At 46.0% G+C, this 24,577-nt stretch overlaps 1 protein-coding gene across 2 annotated transcripts in view; it reads left to right on the forward strand.

The window, feature by feature from the left end:
* The window catches only part of AIFM3 (AIF family member 3), a 392,572-nt gene that overhangs the window by 68,521 nt on the left and 299,474 nt on the right, over positions 1–24,577 (forward strand). For both annotated transcript variants that reach the window (XM_086943319.1, XM_086943318.1), the window contains exon 2: positions 9,161–9,400. In XM_086943319.1, coding sequence (XP_086799445.1) covers positions 9,370–9,400 — 31 coding nt within the window. In that variant the 5' untranslated portion in view covers positions 9,161–9,369. The remainder of the gene's footprint in view (positions 1–9,160; positions 9,401–24,577) is intronic.

The raw sequence follows: 24,577 nt of genomic DNA on the forward strand, positions 1-24,577 counted from the left end.
GGAAGTTGAGCCCAAAGGTAGAGGAGCCTCACTTCAGTACTCCATCCCAGCATCAGCCTTCTTCTTTCCCAAGACACACCAGAGACAGAGATTCCCTATGGTGGAGACCCTCAGATACCCTTAGGGTGAGGGGTTGCCTAGTGGACCATGACACAGGGGGAAACCAAGCCAGAGCTGGTCCTTCCTTATATGGCCACTTAGGTAATAGAGGCTTACCTGGACAAGGATAGCCTTATCTCCTTTCGTTTGGGGGGGGGTTGTGTAGGAAGGTACATCCTGACTATGGTTGCCCCCAACTTTTTGCCCTGTGTTTTAGCTGGTTTTGGACATAGTCGACCTGGGACCCTGCCAATCAGGACCCCAGGCCTACTGCTCTCTCTTTAAAATGGATTCCATGTACCCTAGGTGCATTTCCAATTGGTACTGGGCCACCTTATCAGACCCTGTAACTCAGGGCATAGGTGTACCCAGGGCCGCCAGGGGCTGCAGCATGTATTATGCCACCCCTGGCTGGCCTCCTAAATTTGACACAACTGGCTGCATGACAGCTGGGGCGAAGTCGTGTAATCACCCTTTGCTTTAGATATAGCAGCTCTATATCTAACCATACAATGGACACCCGAGTCCCTATCAGTCACTCCTATGGCAGGCCTTGACAATCCTGAAGGCAGAGTGCATGGGCTCGCGTGAACTGTGTTCTGGCCCGAGCCGAGCCGGTTGCAGCTTGCGGAGAAAAGACCCAATGGCTGTTCCATGATAACGCGTGCCACATCGGTAACTTCGGTGTCGCGTTATCAAGACATGTCGAGTAAGGTGTCATACGAATCGGGATGCTGCCCTCTCACCAACTCTGGCGACGAGGTTAGCATTCCGCCCTTCTAGAGGGACACGACATGTACGTAACTGTGAACCCCGGTTAAAGTTAACGAAAGCCTCAGCTCCACAAAATGGATGCTGCCACCACAGACACGAGTCTGACCTCCTGCTGCTGGGAGTCCTTCCAGCGAGGAGCGCTTGGACAAAGGGTTTCCTGTCGAGGGCGGTGTTCGCACCGTCCCAGACAGGGTTTGTGTATTCTGGGTAGGTAGGGCTTTTGCAAGAAGGTGACTGCGGAGTGGCACCCCGGTGCTCACTACGCATCTGCCGGTTAGAACCAGTTCCAGGGGCGACAGCCCTGGCCTGGGGAAAGTCCGGCAGGGGAGAGGGGTGTAACTACCCCCCTTCCTGGTCCCACCCTTAGGGCAGGACCTAGTCATGTACCCACCCCTTTCTTTAGGATAAAGGCCGGAGCGGGGACCCTTCCAAATTAGATCATCTTTGAATCAAGAATACTTTCTACGAAAGGACTTCAAGACTCTTCTCAAGATTTCTCCCTTGTGGCTAAGGAGTAGTCACCCTGCATCAGCGGGCACCATCTAAGAACTCTGCGGTTTGCTGTAAGTCCTTCCTCAAGGAATCCGACGGCCCAGCTCGACGAGAACCGGCTTCCCTGGCACCTCTGACCTCTACCCCCGTCATCAGCTCAGCTGTGATCTGTGGGTGCGACGAGACCTCGAGGGACCGGCCATCATCAGAACCTGCACGCTCTTAAAAACCAGCACGACCATCGAGGTAACTCTCTGGTGAGTGCTCTGGGGTCCGAGAAGCCCCGACCCTGAGCCGCTCCAGCTCCGAAGTGCAGTCCCCCAGCATCTCCACAATCTGCGTGGGGCCCTTCTGCTCGCTGCTCAGCACGTTGTCTGGTCACTAGCCGCTGGCTTGTGTCCTTCTGTGACGACATCCGAGAATCATCACTGCCGGTCTGGTTGCTCCAGACTGGCCCTTGCTTCCATCTTTTCGAGAAGCACCCCGGACCCTCCTGGTCCACTCAGGACGCCGACAGCGTCATCCGTCGTGGGACAGCTCGCACCTCCACCGTGGTCGCCGACAACGCCTCCTGGTCCGTGAGACTGCAGAGCCTAGCGTCGCCCACTCACCTGGTCGAGGTGACGGCCAACTGGTGCCTTCCTGGTACCCTCTGACTACTGGCTAGTAGTACGAACTTGGTCCCCTCTGCTTTCAGGTTTCATCAATCTCCGATCCAGGCTTGGATCTCTACGAACTATTCATCACTGGTCGCCGGCCAGCAACTCCTTTTCTTCCGGCTCCTGGCTCGTCAGCGAAGACCCCGACGCCTGTAAGACTTGTGCAGCCGCAGCCCTCGTGGCTAGGTAACTCGGCATTTCAGTGCCTGCATAGCCTCCTTACTCTAGGGTCCCGAGTCCCTCGCTTCCGACTTGCCTTAACCTTTCCGTGTCCTCGGACACTTGTTTTAATTGTGCACTTAAAGTATTTGCTAAAGAGATTTGGTTTGTGCTAAGTACCCTGTCCTCATAAAGAGTACAGGGCTGTTGTGATTCTTAATAAATATACTGTTTATTTTCATAACACTTGTGTGGTGTCCTTTCACGGGGTGTTCAAGGGGTACATGTGTGGTAAACAGCTGGCTTAACGCGCCCTCTCGAGTCTTTAGCCTTAGACTGCTCGTATCCACGCTACTAGGATAGCTGGTCTATAGGTTGACTTACAACCAAACACCATAAGGGTCGTTGGAACGATACATAGCGGTCGCTAGAATAGCGAACGTTGCATATCGGGCCAACTTCTCACACCGCCCCCCTCCCGCTGTCCGTGTGCCTGCCCGCCCCCCTCCCGCTGTCCGTGTGCCTCCCGCTGTCCGTTCATCCATTCTCTGGCAGACAATGCCTTCTCCATGATCAAAGGAGCAAAAGGATGGGGCATTCACAGTGAAGATCATGCTCACTCTGCAAGGGATATTATGAATAGCATAACCCATTTAGCTGCAAGAAATTATCTGTGTCTACAGTGTTGTAATAGCTGCGAGGACAGTGCTGTCATGACTAAGTGCACAGTGTTGTAATAGCTGAGAGGACAGTGTTGCTGTGACAGGGCACAGTGTTGTAATAGCTGAGAGGACGGTGCTGTTGTGACAGTGCATAGTGTGTTAATAGCTGTAAGGACAGTGTGGCTGTGACAGTGCACAGTGTTGTAATAGCTGACAGGGCAGTGCTGTCATGACTAAGTGCACAGTGTTGTAATAGCTAAGAGGACACTGCTGCTGTGACAGTGCACAGTGTTGTAATAGCTAAGAGGACGCTGTCCGTCTTCCCGTTCCTGCCCCCCCCGCTGTTCGTGTCCCTGTTCCCTCCCCCCTCCCGCTGTCCGTGTGCCTGCCCGCCCCCCTCCCGCTGTCCGTGTGCCTCCCGCTGTCCGTTCATCCATTCTCTGGCAGACAATGCCTTCTCCATGATCAAAAGAGCAAAAGGATGGGGCATTCACAGTGAAGATCATGCTCACTCTGCAAGGGATATTATGAATAGCATAACCCATTTAGCTGCAAGAAATTATCTGGCTAGTATCTTGGAATATGCATTTCAGTGAGAAGGACTCTGTTCGTCATTAAAAGATGCTTTCCGTTAACCCTTGCTCGCTGTCTGTGTTTGGCTGCTTACTTTCTCAGCATATTTTCTCTTATGCTAATACACTTTTTTATTTATGGGTTCTCGTAACTTCAACTGACCCTGCTTTACAGAACTGTGCCGCAGTTTATTATAGCAAGTACATTAGGCAAAATCACATCATTCAGTGAGAACATCTTCTGTCCGGGATACCACTGCTACGCACTAACATCCACTTCCCGTCTCTGACTCAAACTACCACAGAAATCACCCCTTGACTCTACCTTTGCCTTTGACCTACACCGCTCCACCGCCTGTCAGCTAGGTTCATGCTTTACAAAGGCCACATAAATACATACCTACCATGAGGGACATTTTGGTGGAAAGGCTCCAGAGTGTGTGTGTGTGTGTGTATGTAGCTCTGGGTGTGTGGGTGTGTGTGTGGCTCTGGGTGTGTGGGTGTGTGTGGCTCTGGGTGTGTGGGTGTGTGTGGCTCTGGGTGTGTGTCTCTGGGTGTGTGTGTGTGTCTCTGGGTGTGTGTGTGTGTGTGTGTGGCTCTGAGTGTGTGTGTGGCTCTGGGTGTGTGTGTGTCTGTGTGTCTCTGGGTGTGTGTTTGTGGCTCTCGGTGTGTGGGTGTGTGTGTGTGGCTCTGGGTGTGTGGGTGTGTGTGTGGCTCTGGGTGTGTGTGTGTGTGTGGCTCTGGGTGTGTGGGTGTGTGTGGCTGTGTGTGTGTGTGTGTGTGGCTGTGTGTGTGTGTGTGTGGGTCTGCGTGTGTGTGTGTGACTCTGTGTGTGTGTGTGTGGCTCTGGGTGTGTGTGTGTGTGGCTGGCTCTGGGTGTGTGTGTGTGTGGCTGGCTCTGGGTGTGTGTGTGTGGCTGGCTCTGGGTGTGTGTGTGTGTGTGTGGTAGTAATTGCTGTCTGCTGAGCTCATCCGTAGGGTACAATAGGTCTCATATTTGCGAGAGATAAAGCTAATGGCAATGTAAATAACAATACCATTCATTTATCTGTTTTCAAAACCAACACATAAATACAAATTTTGTCATTTATAATGCCAATAGCTCAAACTTTTCCAAAGGCGACACCGTTGCATTGTAAATGCTTGTTATAGATCGGGACTATAACTCTCTCCCTTCAATTCGCTATCTGGGTGACTTGAATCCCCCTGTGTAACATGTTAGTGATAATAAGGGCCCAGAGTGCAATATTGGACTTGAAGATGTCCACTGCTACGCCTGCGGGACATGGCACTTTCCCTGGGGGGATGACAGTGGCATGGATTACTTTGGGAATATCAATAGAGCTGCTAGATTATAGGAGGGCACAGGTAGTATATCTTTCTGTCCCATCTGCTAGGTTACCTGCCTTACTGTCTGGATTAAAAAGCTAGGCAAAGTCAGTCATCCATGCTTCTGCTGCATGGTACTTCTCAATATTTGGGCCGGGGTGATCAGTGAGAAATACACAGTTGATGACCTCCCAGAAACATTTGCTATCCCCAGTTATTCCTGCCCATGCTGCTTTCCTAAGCTCTTCATTTTGAGTCTCTAAAGCAGGTTTATAGGTTAAATGTGCTTGATGGACCCTAATGATGGCACGCAGACTCTGTTTAAGCGCCACCAAAAGTTGTCTGTGTGCTGTGGAGCATGCTAAATTAAACCACCTGTGAAGCGTTGCATGTTATTTTCGTGTCTTGGTAGGAAGTATGAATAAGATTTGTTGGCTAACTGTTACAAAACAGTTTACATTTGAGCTGGGATCAGCTTCAGGTGTCAGGCCGGTAATATGGAATGGAATCAAATTCATGGTAAATCAGTACTTTCAAGAAGGAAGTAGCATCAACTCTATCCCACTTAATCCTCCTGCCCGTGTTGGCGCTATATTCCAGTTCCCCCATCTTTATATCTTCACAATCAGTCCTAAATTGTAAATTGACGGTCAGATGAAGGGGTTTATGATCACTAATGCAACTGGCAAAGATCTAAAAATCAATTAATAGGTAATACAATCCAAGAAATGGAGAATAAAATCAATAGTACTGCCCTTGCCGGAGCCTGTTAAGGTTGGAACATATGTATCCCCTTCTGGTGTTATATCACCCACTACCACTACATTATTTCCTATCATGAGCCCATTTAGAGCAGCCTCATTAGTTTGAAGTAGGTGATATACCCTATAATCTTGTCTATAAAACCACAGACTGCGTGTCGGCTGAACTCGCAAATAGGAATATTGAAATCTCCTGGCCCAAAAAATAATAGCTGCGGTTTATGCTGAGTAGTGAACTTAGTCAAAATGGTATCTAGTGAGTATGTGACCTCTGTGGACCGATTTTCAAAGATATAGTAAAAATACATAAACAATAAATCCGGTGAACCTGGAATAGATAAACATGCGGAGTAGTGCACTATGTTGACACTAGAGCGTCAAATTTGAGTGGAAATAAGAATCGCCAAACCCCCTTTGTACCTACCCTCGATGGACGCAGGGGCCGGGTAACAAGAGGCACAAAAACCGCCATTGTGGAAGTCCTCTGTAACCAAGGTCTCTTGGAAATAGATTATGTCAAAGTTCTTTATAAAATTCAGTCAGTCTGTTTTTAGCAATTTTGTTTGAATACCGGCTAAGTCCAAGGGAACAAATGTAAGCCTCTGCCATGAATAGTACATGAATAGTACTATGGCTTTGAGTTGGCAGAGAATGTTGATCATTCATAAAGCAGGACAGAGCTTGATTTTTGCATAAAGGTCAACTTGTGTGGCGGGCGGTGGGTTAGAAGGAGTGGGAAGATCTGGGGTATGTAGTCATTTAACGTCCGCATAAAATCCAGAGAGACGGATCTACTCATTAATCTAAGGTTGGCAGTTAGTTACCCCTTTCCAAAGGATAAGGGGGAAATAGCAGATAGCATTCTGGGATTGAGATGGTGGTCTATAAAGATATCCCAAAGGATGGGCCTAGATTCTTCCAGGTAATTTTGCCAAATAGTTCAGGCATTGCAGGAGTGTTTTAACCAAGGTTGGCCTTTTGAAATTTATGACTACACAGTCCCCTGTAGATCCCTTGGGTCTTTGGCCAACCCAGCCGACCCTTCTAGCGATGAGTGTTTCCTGGGTTAGGTCCTTACGCCAGCCAGCGTTTTTTCCCAACCAATGTGCACATTTTCAGATAAGGTCCAGGCCATCTTCTCTCTGCATGGAGGATAAGGAGGGACTTATTTTAAAATGATGATGTAGGTGATGCAAACTAAGGAGAGTTATAGATGAATACTTTGTTCCCCCAGAGTTTGACTCTTGGTTTCTTTTCCTTGTGAATTCATAGCGCACTGCATTGCCAAATGCGATGCAGCGCGCGTCACGAAATTAGTTTTATTTATTTATTTGTTTACTTACCTCCGTTAGGCCATATTCCGTAGTTTACTACCCCCATCCTGTTCCTCCCCAGCCCTGCCCCACCCGCCCCACAGCACTCCCTCCACGAGCCGCGACTGACCCTGAAACAGGCATGATCCGAGATAGAAAGGAAAGCTTTTTATTGAGTCTAACATCAAGATTCTTAGCAAAGGGGGTAGGTGGTGTGCAGAGGGGATGATCTGAGGGCCAACTAGAGGAGAACCAGTGTTATTTCACTTGCTCAAACAGTAGAATCCTTGTTTTGTTGGCATTGCATATGGCTTATTCACAACCAATGCAAGACATCCAGTAAACCTTTGTTAAAGTTCACTTGGAACAGTGGGAATGCAATTAAAAGTAAGGAGCAATGGAGTATCCTCGGCATAAGAAATCATGACCAAGACTCAATGAGTTTAGTCGAGAGAGCCATATAGATGTTAAATGATGTTGGGCTGAGGAAGAGCCCAGCGGCACTCCAAACGCTAAGTGCTTGCTCGAAGACCTGAAAGAGGCAAGCCAGATTGCTTGTTCTCTACCGTCCCAAAAATATTTCAGTCACCCCCAAGCCATGCTTCTGATGCCTAATTCGGATATACAGTGAAGCAAGATGGCATGACAAACAGTTTCAAAAGCAGTGACAAAATCCCTAAAAATAAGCGCAGGACTTTTGACCTCATCCAGGACTAACCTAATTAGTTCTGTCATCTCAAGTAAAGAAGTCCTGTGCTGTGGGAGAAAGCCCAACTGAGAATGATGCTGAAAATTATTAATCAATCCTGCTCAGTTGTGCTCCATATTCCTGCATTCAAGATTCTTGAGAATGTTTCTATCAGCAGATGGGAGGGAATTAGTGTTAGTGGGGCCAAAGAAATGCCAAACGGGGTTAAAGCTTATAGTGTACTGGGACGTCACGGCCTATCGATCCACAAGCCTGTGCCCCTGGCAGCAAATTACTTGGTGTCCATTGGCTCATACAAGCTATCAGTGATCAGTACCACTGTCACTCCCAAAATGATGTCAGGTCAGCAGGTTCTACAGATCATAATCTGAGAAGCTAGAGGCCACCTCTAGCAATAGATGTACAATGGGCCTTTAGCGCACTCCTCTATACTCCTCAGTGCATGGTGTTGCAGCCTCACCACAGCCCACTTTTCCCTCTCTGCCCGCCTTCTATTGTGGGGAGAGTCCTGTGGGGACTTCTAGTGATGGGCAATGTCCCTGTGGGCTATCCCCAATGCGAGGTTCAAAGGTATTACCAACATTTTTCTTGGTTTCCGGGGACATAACCCAAGGAGGCAGGTCTCAACCTGCATCAGCCAGAGCACACCTGGCGCAACTCACGTCAGTAGTGTGTTACATGATGTTCAGTCTGTGTGGCAGGAGGTTTGTACCGTGTAAGTAGCTGAATTGAATGTACTTGAATCTTGTGTTGAGGGCAGGTGTGTAGTTGTTCAACTCGTTAGAGTTCGTTAAATGCAAAGACAGAGATAAAATATACCCCCGGAGGAGGTCTGACTTTGATATGTATGTTACGGGCTCTGAAGACATCCAGAGTCTTCGTTACTTTGGAAAGTACATGAAGGAACCTTTGGTGTGAGCATAAAACACATATTCTATCCTCATATGATGTCTACAAGGGCATATATAGTGTATATTAAATATGCCAGAAGAGTGGTGAACCTTGGCAGATCTCACATGGCATTGCAGTGTAAACTTACAAGAATGTCCCCAGCCGTGCCCTCTGAACTCTACCAAGAGGGAGCCATCTTGCCCTCTCTCATTCTAGGTCCCCAGTGCAGACCACAGCATTCAATCTATCATGAGTTCACCTTCTTACATTGATTCCAGAGACGAGTAGGAAATTCAATTGGTCTATATTCAGACAGGTGCAAAAGGCCATGTTGAGTAGAGAAGTTATTTCTACTTGTTAGAGGCGAATGCGTCAGTGAGTCACACTCACTCAGGCTTTAGAAGCTCGCTGTTCTTAGGGTGCAAAGCCTGTTGCCTCTGACTTGGTTTTATTTTTCAAAATATCTGCTTCTTAATGGGAAATCCGACTGTTTGTGGGCATCCTGGGCTTCGGCATGCATTCACATAGCCTGTATTTCTTGTGTCTACCTGACAGTAAACATTTAGGGGCAGATTTATGAAGGCCTTGCGCCGCTGGTGCGTCATTTTTAACATGGGGAAAAAATGACGCACCGGCGGCGCAAGTCCTTCATAAATCTGCCCCTTAGTATGTTTTGTGACTTCTACATCCAGGCAGGTTTTTGGGACGCCAACTGACTTGTCAATTCTGGTTTCCCACAGGCCTGGAAGACCTGCTGCTCCTGGGGATGGTGAGAGACGGGTCTTCGTGCTAGAGGACTCCGCGGGACTTTGGCAACCCCGGTGAAGGCTGCTTTGTGAGTGCTCGCAGTATGCCTCAGCGGCGTGACCCCTCTGGAGACCTGGATGGAAAAACCCAAAGCTGTGCGACTTGTTGCCCGCCTCGCTCCTCAGCGCTGGATTAACTCGCCATGGGAGGATGTTTCTCCAAGCCCAAGCCAGGTAATGTTCTCCTGCTGGGGCCCACCTTCTGGAAGTAGGTCACACACATGTGCGTGCTCTGTGGGGAGACGGCTCTGCCAATCGTTAATTCTGCTGCACTGCCAGGGCAGGATTAAAGACCCCAGCAGGTTCCAGCTAATCCATGGAAAAAAGCATTCCTTCCCGCCACCTCCCCCAGCATGCATGCTGCTCGTTGTACGAGTAAACAGCTAACACACCAGCCAACAGCTTGAGGGAGAGCAGAACCAACCGGAGACCTTTTAAAGGGGCCATCCGGTGAATGATGTCACAATACTTCTCAAAACCCAAGTTGACATCTTCAAACAAAAGAACTTTCCAGAATGCTTATTGTTGGTGATTGGTAGTGACGTAGGACTGGAGGAAGTGAACTGTTCTTTTCGCTTCAATGGATTTCTCCTTTAAGCCTCGGCCAAAAAGAATGAGCTCTAAGGTTCAGTGAGATTCAGTATCTGCTCACCCCACATTTGAGGAGCAGAGCGAGCTGTGAGCCCACCTGAATATTTGGTACTGTGGTGTCCGGATAAATTGGAGAGCTATGCACAGGCCTAGCCACTGCAGTGCATAGCTGTGACTGGCTATTCTGTGGCATAACGACCTGAGCTAATGAGTGTGGCCATTAACCCTCACCGGAACACTTTTTTACGCTCATGGCAGAGAGCCAGGCAGTGCTTAATTTGTGCCGAAGGTTGTAGGTGGTGGCTTCGATGGTTATTTTTTGCAGATCAGGACTAATTTTTCACAGTCAATCTTTGACCAAGAGGTAAAAAGACGGAAAAAGGGCAGTAAAGGAAGAAAAGAATGAGTAAAAGAAAGATGGGAAACAGTGAAAAGGGTAGCAAGTAGAAGAAAAAGAATTTATAAGAGTGATATAAAGAAACAGTAAGTTTAGGCTGGAAAAAGGTGGCATGAGGTGAAATCAACACAAGGCAGCCTCGGCATTCAGCAACCTTGGCAATCCGAAGAAGAACCTTGTACCCCTGCACTTATTTTTCTTTTTATAATTTAAGCACTGGCCATGAGTAAGTTTGTTATTCATAACTAAAGTTCCCAGTTTTCCATTTTTGCTGATTATTACAGATAAATACAGACAGAAAACAATAAATGTTATGTCTGTATTTATTTTTAAAGATTAAAAAATGCAGAAAATATGTTTTCTTCTGCACAGTTCCTGCTAGTGTCAATCATGGATGCTGGGTCAATAGCAGGGCAGATTGAATGTTTTTTTGTTGTAAAATTTTTATTGCCATTTATCAGATTTACATTAAGCCTGCAGTAACCATTATCAAAATTACATTCTTCAGGCCGCAATACAGTATTCAGTTATCATCATCAGTGTCTTATATCATACGCGGTCACTTCTGTATCTGTATGAATCTCAGAATGGTTATCCCTTCAGCCTCACAGTTATGTATACAATTCTTTAACATTATAGTATGTAGGGGTTATTTCCCATGACTTCCGTTACGAATATTCATGTTGTAAGTATCAATATTCTGTTCATGGGCTTGTCTGTCTGAAGTAGGTGTTCCTATAAAGGGGTCTCCCGAACAGTACCTTTCAACCAAACTAATAACAAACATATGCAGAGTGGTGTATGATTTCCCAGGAGTCAGTAAGACCTCAGTCAAGGAGCTTATTGTAGGGTCAAGCGAGTCGGGTGATGATAAGGGTGTGGGGGGAAAACCCAGTGGCGTAACGAAACTTGAGGGGGCCCCCCTGCAAAGAGCATGGAGGGCGCCACCCACACTCCGAACTTGGGGGCTTATTAGGATAGCGGATTTTCCGCATCCACTGGGCCGGCGGAAGCCACCGCCGGCCCGGAGGATGCGGAAAATACGCTGCGGACCCACCAAAGACCCACCGCCACATTAGGATGGCTGGTGGGTCCTGGTTTCAGTCCGCTGCTTTTCCGCCGCGGTTGGCTTACAACCGCGGCAGAAAAGCTCTAATATGGTGGCGGTGTCTCTCAGACACCGCCAGCCATATTAGGATGGGGTTCAAAACATGCTTTTCCGCTGCGGGTTTTCCGCCGTGGAAAAGCATGTGGAACTTCACTGCAGGTGCCCGTTGCGGGGCCCCTGGGTGAAGGGGGGGTGGGGGTGCACATGGGGGGTACCTATGGTACCCCCCTGCATTTGTATGCAGTAAGCGGCAGGCACCGCACGGTGCCTGCCGCTTTCTGCATACAAATGCAATGTATGCATTTTTAACATTGCGGCGGGTGCAGCTTGAAGCCGCACCCGCCACAATGTTAAAAATAGAGGATGTGACCGCCATGGTGGCAGTCACATCCTAATTGCACAGGAGGGAACTCCGCAGGCCATGCGGAGGTTCCCTCCTACTCTGGGGTCGCGGACGGACGCAAGCCCGTCCGCGATCCTAATGGGCCCCTTGGTCAGGAGCTCTCAGATCCGGGCCTGTGGACCATGCACCAGTGGTGGCTGGTCGATCCTAAAAGAGGTGGAGCGAAAATCTTAGATCCAAGTTGAAGTAGCAAGTGAGTACAGCAAGCACACCAAATTGAAAGGGGAGGGTTCGGGTTGGCCTCCCCGAGTGGGACCCCCCCCCCCCCCCAGCAAGACACAAACAAAAAGGTTCAAATGCTGCATTGCATTTACAACATAAACTTCAGAAAACTTGGTATAAAATTTTGAAAAACAGGAGTCCGACTGGTACATTTTACAACAGAAGATTCAAAAAATGTCATTAGTAGCAAGTCGAAAGATACCAATGGCATAATACTGAATAGCCGGATTTGCAAAATCCTGTCCCTTCATGGCTCAGTACAGAGCTCTTACTCGTAGGACACGCTTCTGAATAAAAATCTCCATACATACTTATTAGAGTGCAGAGCACTAGCTATGACAAAGCTCACATCCCCAGCTACTCAGTATAGGACAACTCTGCTAAGATGAATGAATGAAGGGGATTTATAACGCGTAAAACAGCTGTTCCAGCAGGAGCGTCCTCGCGCTACTTGAAGTCCTATCTGTTCAGTACATACTACATGTTAGGTTCAGAGCTCTCCACTCAGCAATTAACAGGGCTCATTGCTCAGCACAATGGGCCCCCCTCTTCTACACCACAACCCCTACTCACTAAAGGGTTCATAGGTAAGTACAATGCGTCCCATCAGCTCAGAACGGTCTTCACAGCATCAGACTCCATGCACAATCCTATCTCTACATTTGCTGGTTGCTTCAAGTTAGGCTTGGCATCCTTGGCGTGGTTTCCCCTGACTTTTTGCCTCTACCGCCTGCATTTATGACTGTGTACGTGATTTTGTTTTTGCTGGTTTGAGCACTTTACCACTGCTGATCAGTGTTAAGTGCTAGCGCTCCCTGTGTACATTGTGATTATGATTGGTTATCCATGATTGACATATTTGATTTACTGGTACGTCCCTGTTAAAGTGCACTGAGAGTGCCAGGGCCTATAAATCAAATGCTATTAGTGGGCTTGCAGCACTGATTGTGCCACCCACATGTGCAGCCCAGTAAATGTGTCTCAGTCCTACCACCACAGTGTCTGTGTGCTCAGTTTTAAACTGCCATGTTGATCTGGCAAGGGTTCACACTTGCAGGCCCAAACCTTCCCTTTCCTTACCTATAAGGCACCCCTCGGGTAGGCCCAAGGTACCCCCAGGGGCATGGTACAGTGTAGGTGAAAGGTAGGACGTGTACTGATGTGCTTTATATGTCCTGATAGAAAATAGTGTCTTTCGTTTTTCACTGTTGAAAGGCTGTTCATGCAATAGGTTAACATGGGAGCTGCCTTGTAACATTTTACAAGTGCAACTTGCCATTGGGGCAAGATAGAGAAATGCAGTTTAGGCTATCTGAACTCAGAATTTAATAACTCACCATTTAGTAAAAGTTCTTTTTTTAATTGTGTGTTTAAAATTCCACTTTTAGAAAATGGGAATTTTCTTGTTTGATCATCCTGTGTGCCCTGCATGTTTGTGTATTCACTTCCTGGTTGTTGGAGTGACAGGAGCTAGGGTTGTGCATTCACAGTAGACAGTCACAAGTAGCGTTGATAGACTGAATGGACTTTGTCTGCATTTAGAGTGCTGGGGGGTCACTAGCACCTGAATAGGCTGTGTCTCCTTTTCACAATGCTGTCTCCACCTTCTGTGGCCCAGTTGGACCAAGGAGACCAGGACTGGTTTGGACTGGGCTCAGAGACCCCTGCCACAAAGAGACCAATGAGAAAATGCAGTATTAGTATTGGACCTTAAACACCAAGAATTTAGATCACTTCTAGGTACAAGAAGACCCTGCCAAGACGAAGAGCTGTGAGAGGAGCACTACCTTTTCTGTGTGGATGGTGGATTGCCCTGCAGTTGCTGTTTTTGTCTGTGGCAGAGAAAACCCCAATCAGTCAGCCAGTGTTCCATTCCTACCAAATATTTTACCCATGGGGAGCTTCCATAATGTATTTGATTCCTACATGAGTCATCTTGGGGCACTTCCACGGACCACCCCCTTTCCTCGCCGAGTTCACCCGCTGTTCCAGTGGTGTCACTGCCCTCCGAAGCTTGTTCCCTTTCTGGGTGTTCCCAGTATTCAAGGAATTTTCTCCATTGTGTAGCGATAGGGCGCCTGCGTAGCCCTCCCACCTCCTCCCTAATCAGAGCCCTACTTTCAGCACAAGCCCAATAGGTAACGTCTTGTCTCCATGCGTTCACTGATGGACCAGCAGTTGATTTCCAAGCCAGGGTTATATATTGTTCAGGTACGAGGAAAAGACGAAGCCAAGGTCTCAGAACGGTGGCTTTAGGGTGAACATGCAAATATTGAATACGTTAGATGATTGGAAGCCTTAGATGACCACATATGTCAGGAAGACTGGGTTAGACATGAAGGGACATGGATTCACTCACTTTTTTCACTTATTTAGGAAGGACCTCAGACATTTTGCAATGGGGCTGAGGCATTGATGCTCATATGAAGCATGTGGAAAACGGTAACCTAGCGCTTTATATCCAAGTCATCAGCAATGTTGAGGCCTTTTCGCTGTTCAGAGTTTTGGAACTGAAGGACATTATCCCAAACTGCGGGAAGCATACTGTACTGGCGTTAAAGTGGAACCCCTTTTAGAAGACCTGCATTTTACAGAATTGCTGGAGGTGTAATATAAAAGATTTTACCGGTTTCATGGAAGTCATGGGAAGTCCCAGAAATATGAAGTATTTTCCAAGAGCCTTTGAGCCTGGAGACTGTTGAAAGCTTTGGTCATAGAACTGTAGGTTTTTCTGCCTAATCCACCAAAGTAAAGGCATCAAACAGACCCTGCACAGTTGGTGTGTGAATTGTGGCTTTCCAGGTCTGGGAGTGAAGTTTCCACAGTAATAGCAAGAGTTCACGGACAAATTTTAAAATATCTCTGTTTCCCACCAATATATTGATTACCTGCATCATGAGAATTCTATCAATCAGTAGTTTACCGGACAATCGAGTAGTCATATGAACTATCAGAGTAGCAGTAAAACACATTTTAGTTTAGCATGTAACCTGCACGAGACCTAAATTCTGTGAATCTATTTATCCAAATTAGACTGACTGCCATTCGTAAAGAAAGATTTTTATTTACTTAGTGATGTCAAGTATGTTCCTCTTTCAGGGGTTATTGGTAGATGTACTGGTCTTTAGGTAATATTGTTAAAAAAGGACACAACCCTTGCCTGCATGAGGTGCTTCATCCTAGGCATTCTGCTTTGAAAACACCCGCAGGCGCTATGTAGGCTCATCCAGAGCTCTTATATTTCAGAGCAATTTTTGGGATTTGTGAAATGTTGTAATTGATTAGAATTGTATTAGGAAATGGACAAGACTGAGAATATTATTAACGGTTAGCCCAGTTTTTTAGGAGATTAAAACATAAAGAGCAATAGGAATATGTTATCAATTATGATCAACATGTTTCAGAGCTAGCCAACATGTAACTGCATCTCTAGGCTTTCATCAGGACTTATGTGACCCTTCTTTGAGTCATGCCCTATACTAATAGACTCATCTAAGCAGTGTAGGAATAGGAATAGTCAAAGATCTATCTGTAAGCTTCATCTTATTGCCTGGTATTATCCCAAACACTGCCAGACAATAGCTTTAAACAATCTTAGCACGTTGACACTTAGTATGATTCAATAAAGTCTCTTATCCTTGGCGTTTTTCAGATCAGATTTATCCTATTATTGAAGTGTTCTGTAGTGCTTTATGAGTACACCTCTCAGCAACCTGAGCTATGTCTAATCTTTGGCCTTTAAGGTCCAGTCATGCAATTCACTGTGGTGCATGCATCTTCAAAAAGCAGAAATATTAGGGCTATACTACATCCTCCAAAAGTGACTGCTGCCTCAGAAGACAGGTTTTAAATGAATGCTTATTGCACGAACCGTAATCCTGCTTTTCAAACTCCAAGGGTCAGCTAAGCGCTGCACAAGGAGTGCTGTGCCTAAGTTGCCTTCAAGTTTAGCCACATCAGTACTACAGCAATTCATCCTTGGTGCTGATCTTCTTTGAATCCCATTGTTGATGACGAGCTCAGCTCGTCATGAGCACACAAGCAGTGTACTGCATGACGAGCTGAGCTCGTCATGAGCATGGAAGGGGTTAACCAGCTGCAAGCTGCATCTTGCCGAGCAATGATGATGCATGGTGGATTTGCACTCATGTTAGGTCTAGAGCTAGGGAATTTGCCAAGCCCAGACCTAAGAATCCAATCAAATTTAACACCCTTTAAAACAATTAGAGAACAAACCTCTCAGGGAGGCCTTTCAAAATATCTAGATGCCAAAAGGACCACTCTCCCTTAGATTAGAAGAGATGGGGCATGAAGATAAATATTCCCTCCTGGGAAGCAAAAGGGGACTATCCATCTGAATCCTATTGCGTCATGTTGACTTAGACAACTTCATCCCAGGGTAGAAATACTTGAGCTCAAACTTTAGACTTTAAACAGACCCAGCACTACCAAGTCGCTCTATGAAACAAGTCAGCACTTTATTAATTAAGATATTGAAAATAAAGTAATATAAGCACCTTCACCTCTTTAGACGGTAGTGCCATAAAGTGCCACAAGCTTTACCTTTTCATGGTGCAATTTGAATATTAGAGCTAGTAAGACATTTCCAGGTAAGACATTTCCACGTGTACGATAAGATTTTAAGACTGGAAGAAATACGTTGTTCTCTTACACTGCCCTTTTATGAGAGGGGCCAGCACCTCTGAGTGATGAGTTTGCCCAAACACTTAAACTCTTACATGTCCACCTATTCTCTCCTGTTCATCAAGTAATGGTAATTTAGGGGGTTAATCCTACACCATCAAATGCTGCATCCTTATGAAGATATATGGCGTGCTTCCTGTCCAGTTAGAGGACAATTCTCCCCTAGGGTTAATACTCACTAAAATGCTTTTTCATATGTTGATATTTCTTATACTATAATACCGTTCTATAATTGACCTTCAAAGACCTATAAACCTCTAAAGGCACATTGTCGTATTTTTGTTTGGTGAGCTGCTGTAGCAGTTCCCACAGTGTTCTTATTATTTTCTCAGCTATCACTATTTCTGATAGTAACAAGGAGGGGGCATGCATTGCTGAGGCCACATTGGTGGATATTGGCTGGGGAGGGAGGAAAAATGCGCTTGCACTATACCCTGCTCTGGGCTGAGATCTGACGGATGAAGGGGTCTATAATGCCACTGCTCTAGTGGAGCCAAATGTATTACTGGTGTCCTTCCTGGAGTCCCTCCACGTTCTTAACCCCTTCGATGCTCATGACGAGCTCAGCTCGTCATGAGGTATACCTCTTGTGTGCTCATGACGAGCTGAGCTCGTCATGAACACACCCATTAACATTAGGGCCCAGCACAGGAGAAGGATACCATCAGCAGGGATGGTGTTAAGTGGGCTCATATTTGTGGAGCAGGTGTAAAATTGTAAAACTAGGATTTGTGTATGCTTGATGCTCTTGTAGACGCTTAAAAATAATTGAAGTTAGTGTAACCAACATATTTGATGTAACTACAGACTATGACAGTAAGTGGTATACCAGATCTTCCTCCAGAAAGAAGGGTTAAAGCAGTAGAAAGTTTTCCCCCGAAACCTCCTGATCATTTCCTTTACAGATCTCACTTCAAACCAATACAGTAGTCAAAGGTGCGATCCTTCAACTATCCCTAGTCCAGAAGACATTGCCACTATTGCAAACCAACCACTGATGCTTAGACTACAGCAAGATATCTATTCAGGGCTCCCAGAAAAAAACTGACTGGCAGACTAAAAACAAGATACTCAATTATGGCTCCGTTTGTGGGATGCGACTAAACCAAATCAGCTCAGTTACTCCACTGGCTCTTGATGGAGTTGCGCTAAAAATGTGATCTAGTCTGCACCATTCACAAGACTTAGATATCTTCTAAGCCTGGCTCCACACTATATCACCACCATGAGCCTGCAATCAAGCAGCAGGCTGCTGATAGTAACACTTAGGTGGATCACTGGTAGTCCTGGGTCCCAAACTCTGCATTCTACGACCCACCCTCCCCCGCCCCCCCAAGACCCAATGTCTCCATTTCAGGAAACTTGAAAAGGGAACACTTCAAGGTAGCCTTTGAGTGACGACATAACATCAGTCTCAGCAGTGATCCCTACCAAACCACGTAATGGGGGTAGCAGGGCAGGAATATTGCATAGGGTTCCTGTCCCACATTCTGTTCCTCGGCCCTTCCTGGGCGAGGAGATATTCAAGCTTTTATCCAGAGAATCTTTGCAATCATTCACTAGTGGGAAGGGGTCGGATCAGACTAAGTTCATACCCACAAATGTACAGTTATGTGGGAGTTCACCAAGTTAAAAAGAAAACTGCAACTTGTTACACCTCCTTCCCACCCCTTGTGTGGCATTTGCTCCTGCAGACTTCTCTGCATTCATAGTAGCGAAATCTGCAGTAGTAAATCAATTTTCGACTGCCAGAAACACTTTTATAAATTCCTGACAGACATAAAGAGGTAAAATACATTTGTGAATAGGTCTCAACTTTTTGTTGGTGCCCTTATGAACTCAAATATCACAAGAAAGTTATCAGGTACCAAGCCTGCAGCAGTGCCACAACACATACTTGTCACATTCTTATGTTTTACTTATCACTCAAGATTGTGAGGAAAATAGTCTGTCTCTGTAGGATAAAAGCAGCATGTATCATACACTTCTAAAAATTACACCAGTTTGTGATATGGCCATTTTCTTTAAGTAACAACAAATACAAAGTAAACTCCATTCATTAATATTGATTAAACATTACCACACGGAACCTTATTTCAGTGCAATTGCCTGCTCCATCCTTACCCTGTCCTATCTTTCCTCTTCTAACCTTGACAATAACCCCTACCTCAAGCCTCTTCCTCCCGCCTCTGTTTTAGTTTTGTAATTTGTAAACTAAGCAGTGCCTCTGATATCTGCGAAACATATAGGTTGAAATCAGAACTGGAAACTGACTACTCTTCATGTAGTGTGTCTGTTATATTACTTAATTTATAGACTTTATGTTAATGTATTTGTATTGCGGCGCTTTCTGTGATGTAAATCTCCATAATGTCCTTGGGTTCTCAAAGTATCTATTTGATAATTGTATACATTGTGAACCAAATATGTTGTCCTCCGTCTAGAACATGTTGCTTTGTAGAAGCAATTGGTTGACCTTGCTCCACAATACCACTTAATGGCAACATTATCTTGTTTGTTTGAGCTAAAAAGATGTAAAATACATAACTCTATTTGATTTCCTGATATGTGTGACGCTTAAATGTTTGTATTTGTGCCTGTGTTTCAATGAACTCTGTGGCAAAAATGTATTTCATTTGAAGTTATAAGAATTTAGAGTACTCTAGTGTATCAGTTTTTTTTTTATAAACTGTTTCCATTTTATCTGTCTTTGGCGTTTTCCCTTTGCTGTAATAAGTGAATATTACCAACATGACCACAATTTCTGTATTTTTAACTCATCATTTTGTCCAGCATCTTTACTGTGCTATCTGTTTGATGCACAAGGATATATACTTTTTGACGACCCACCTGTGCTTATAGCTAAAGTTTTCTTTTTAGAGTCTTCATCATTTTTCCAAGTCCATAAATTATTGGTTTCAGGAAATATTCCTGCTGTTACTTATCCAGAGATTTAGATTATCCCCAATTCCATTGCAGTACTTTTAGGACTTGGTTATTTTTGTTTATTGTTTTACTACATGTGATTTTAAGCCTGTAACATTTCCTATGGCACGGCCCAGGGTTGGATTGGGATTAGAAATCGGCCCGGGCACGCTTAAAAAAAAGGTGATCCACATTTGCATATTGCCTTTCTGCAGAACACTGTGTTGGCAACGTTTAAAATAACACCTGAAAACAAGTGAGGCCACTTCTACTCAGGCCTCCTGCCCTCGCTCAGTATGCACACATTAATTGGCCGGCCCAGCGGGAGCGACACCTCTGCCCTTTGATAAAAGGGAGGTAATGGATACGCATTTGCCTCCAGAAGGGCCTCTCAGGGCTCCACTAGTCCGCAGGCGACATCTGAACACATCAGACACAGCCCAAATCGGCCCCCCAGGCTGCCAAAAAAAGCAGCCTTCAGCTGGAACTTCGATACCGGCCCCTCGGCCATGGCCCGAGTGCCCGCTTTACTAATCTGACCCTGGCTCTGCCTTTTGTTTTTTAATCTAGGTGAAGTGGTATTCGATCATGTTCATTTTTTTCTTGAACTCTTACCCTATTGGATAGACACAGTTAAATATTTAGTGCCAGCTTTATCATAGTGTTGCATAGTGCACACATGCGGGTGCAAGGGCGACGCAGCACTAAAGCCAGACTTATCGAGCCACGTTAGGCTACCTTGCTTGGCCCTGCATGACTTAATAAATCTGGTGTAACTCAAGGCAGTGCAAATCGCTTCCTTGCGTTACTTTGCCCCAGGGAGGCATTCCATAGGTGGAGCGTGGGTGTACACATGCACGCACCAATGGATTATGGTGCATTCCCAGACAAAATGCTGCACCTCCCCAGGTGAGATATCCTACTTTCTCCTTGTTTTTTTCTTGTTTCCACGTGTGCTGCATTCTGCAACACACATAGAAAGCAGAAAATGCCTCTCAGTATGGTTTTTAAGCATGAAGGTGGCCCTTCCTGCACAAAACAATCTTGCTGTCAATGCAACCACCCTTGCAACATAACATATGGTTGCCTGCGTTTGTACTCGGGAGCCAAAAGTGTGCTAGCACCAGGGCCGGACTGGTAAGTCCGGGCACCGGGCAATCCCCCAGTAGGCTGGATGGGGTGGGGGCCGGTTTTGGGACAGGGGACCGGTTCTGTTTTCCGTGCTGGCAGCTGTCCCCTCCTCCCCCCTCTTCCTAATATTCCCTCTCTTTCTGTCTTATTTTATTTATTTAGTATTTTGTAAAGCGCGCAGCTACCTCCGACGGAGGTGTCCCGGCGCTGAAGACATTATCTCAGGAGGGTCGGGGGAGAGTGAAGAGGGAGGTGGGTTTAGATCTGGGAAAAGAACCAGGACTTTAGTTTTTTTCGGAATAGGGGTTCTGATGTCAGGAATCTTAAATCTGTGGGCAGCTGATTCCAAAGTTTGGAAGTGACAACTGCAAGGGCCCTTCCTCCCGTGCGAGCAAGACGAAAGCGGGGGCATATCATGAGGCGGAGATGGTTGGATCTGAGGTTACGTGGTGCCTGTGAAAACCTCATTCTGCCCCGTAGATATGTAGGGCCTCGGTCATTGAGGGCTCTGAAAGCCAGAGTTAAGGCTTTGAATTGGATGCGCAGTCTTATTGGGAGCCAGTGGAGTTTGATTAGGTGGGGTGAAATGGAGTGACGATAAGGGTTGTTACAAATCAGCTTGGCTGCTGCGTTCAGGACTCTCTGTAGTTGGTTAATGAGGTAGGATGGAGCACCTACATACAGGCTGTTAGCGTAGTCTAGGTGGGAAGTAATCAGGGCATGGACTGCTGTTTTTCGAGAGTCTAGCGGTAAGTAGGGGAAGATTTTTTTAACATTCGTAGCTTCCCGAAGCAGGCAGAGGTAACTTTGCTGATTTGGGTTTTACAGGAGAGAGAGGTGTCGAATTGAAAGCCTAGGTTTCGGGCGGCTTGGACTGGTACTGGGGGAGGGTTGAGTTCGGTCGGCCACCAGATATTAGGAGGTAAGGGTGATTTCTGATTAAAAAATAAGACTTCAATCTTATCAGTATTGAGCTTTAGGTTGTTCTCACACATCCATGAGGCGATCTTCAGCATACAATGGCGAAAGTTGTCGAAAGATTTTTCAGTGTGGTTTTTGAAGGAGAACACCAGTTGGGTGTCGTCGGCGTAGAAGGTAACTTTGACGCCACAGGATTCGACAACTTTTGCCAGTGGCTTGAGGTACACATTGAAAAGGAGCGGGCTAAGGGAGGAGCCCTGTGGAAGTCCCCAAATCAGTGGTTTTTTGGCAGAGAGAAAGGATCCCAGCATCACTTGTTGGGTTCTGTTTGTGAGAAATGATTTTACCCATAAGAGGGGAGGCCCGCCGATACCTATCTCTTGCAGGCGAGTCAGTAGTTTGTCATGCGAGATGGTATCAAATGCAGCGGATAGGTCGAGGAGGACCAGCATGGCCTCCTCTCCCCTATCCGTGCATTCACGGATTGACTCGGATACTTCAAGTAGCGCTGACTCGGTACTATAGTCCGGTCTGAAGCCTGATTGGGTATCGTGAAACAAGGAGTTTGATTCAAGGTAGCTCGATAGTTGTAATTGAACAGCTTTCTCAAGTACTTTGGCGGGTTTGGGCAGAAGTGAGATCGGTCGGTAGTTGCTTAGACAATGAGGGTCTATGCCTGTTTTTTTTTAATTGGGATTAGCAATGCGTGTTTCCAAGCAGAGGGGACAACACTAGTAGTTAAGGAGGCGTTCCAGATTTCGAGTAGGGGGTTAATGATTAAGGGGGCAATTTCATTCAAGATTAGGGCTGGGGCTGGATCCAAAGGAGAGCCTGATTTGCATTCCAAAAATAATTTCATGGCATGTTCCTTAGTAAGTGGTTGGAATGCTGTGAAAGCATATTTGTAGTTCGTGTCAAGGTCTTCAATACTGTTGGGGCCGTACTGAAGGATAGTTGCTGCGATGTTAGCTATTTTCTCTTCAAAGAAGTTTGATAGATTTTCACTCAGTGCTTGGGACATGGGTACTGGAGCAGTTAGTGCGCTGGGCTGAGTGAAGTCTTTCACTATATTGAAAAGGGTCTTGGTCGGTTTTTTGCTTTGGCAATGGTATCAGAAAAATAGGTGCTCATTGAGTGGTGTTTGAGTTTGCGAAACTCTTTAAGGCCTTGTCTGTAAAGTGCCTTGGCTACCGGGTCATAGTTCTGTCTCCAAAGTCGTTCCAACTTTTTGCACTTGCTTCTGTGTGCCCTGAGTTCTTGTGTGAACCATGGTGCAGAAGGTTTTTGTCTGCGGGAAGTAAGGGTGTGTAATGGGGCGATTTTCTCTATTGGAGTTGTGAGGTCATTGTTTAGTGTACGCACCGCTGTGTCAAGATCGTCCGGCAGTGGGTTAAGGCTATTGAGGTATTTTTGCTCTAGGGCAGTTAAAGAGAGCCTGTGCCATTTTCTGCCTTGTGTTCTAATGGCGGACTCCTGTTTAATAATTTGGGCTAGGGGAACCTCAAAAGGTATTAAGTAATGGTCAGACCATGTCAGAGGTAAGGGGGGGAGGATTTTAAGCTTCTCGTAGTTTGAGAAAATAAGGTCGAGGGTGCGCCCGGCGGTATGAGTGGGGCTTTTTACCTTTTGTGACAGATTTAGGTTTTGCATAGATTCCAGGAGTTGAGCGGCGCGGTTGCAGTTGCTAACATCCACATGTTGGTTGAAGTCTCCCAGTACCATGAAATGAGGGTGTTTAAGGGAAGAGATCTGCCGTGACTCCCAGTAGCTCTGGGATGGCAGGTTGGGGAGTGTTTGGGGGGATGTACGCCAAGATCCCAGAGGAGATGGCAGTAGTGGAGTCTGTGATTGAGAAGTATAGGGCTTCTATAGGTTTGATGTTTGCAATTTTCCTGGAGTTAATTTTCAGTCTTGCCCCTCACTTATTGAAAACTGTGACTTAAAGAAACGGTTCACAACCTCTCTTTTCTTCTTCCATTTAGTTGCTTCCCTGTGAAATGGATCCAAAAAAGAAAAACACTTGCGGGAAATGCCCTTTTTTTCTAGTCTAAAGTGTAGCCTCGGGAAGGAGAGAAATAAAAGGTTTTAAATATGAAAAATAAATACATAACTAAATAAAGCAAGACAGAGTGTTTGCAGAGTGGCCAGATTGGTTTTATTCACATCCAAACACATTAGCCTCACTTTACAGACTTTGCTGTGAAGCGCTACTTTTGTTTTCTCGTCTTTCTTTGAACAGCACAGCACTGTTGTCCCCAGGTGGGGAAGTGCACCATTCCTGGATGTATTGCAATACCTGGTTGATGGGTGGATTGGAAAACAAAATGTGTACCACGGTTCTGTGTTTATGGATGTGGTCTTTTTAAACCAGACGGCGTACATTTTGTAAGGATATAAGCAATGGACATTGAAACGGTTCCCTTCAGGGCTCTGTAGTCATGTCCTTAACTTTTCAAGTAAAACCACTGTCTGATTTCTGAATAGTGATGAGAGATCGTTAAGGTAACCATGTTGTTTCTGCTTACATTTCACATGTTTTACTTAATCTTTAATTCCCTATGAGTGTGTGCTTTTACTTATTTTATTTTTTAGGCAGCATATTACTCTTATCAAGTGCATAATTTGAATTGACCCACATCCAAGTGTTTATAGTGCTGCACAATTAGGTTGTAGCTGAAGGCAGTGCGAGTTTCTCTCAATGGGGCAGTATGGTTCCCAGTGGGGGAGAGGATGTGGCACTATGGCCAGAGCTGTCGAATTTGGAACTGGGGAACCGGGTTCAGCCTTCATGACCAGTCCACCAGACCACTCTACTGAGGGAGCGTATTCCCATGCTAGACCCTAGAAGGCTCCACTAGACCTTATAAGGGCTGGATGTCTTAGCACATGCAGATGTACCCTAGTGGTGTCAATTGTGGGTTAACCTTGAAGACCTGTCCACCGCAATCC

The sequence above is a fragment of the Lissotriton vulgaris genome, chromosome 11 (assembly GCF_964263255.1).
Source record: "Lissotriton vulgaris chromosome 11, aLisVul1.2, whole genome shotgun sequence".
NCBI classification, from domain to species: domain Eukaryota; kingdom Metazoa; phylum Chordata; class Amphibia; order Caudata; family Salamandridae; genus Lissotriton; species Lissotriton vulgaris.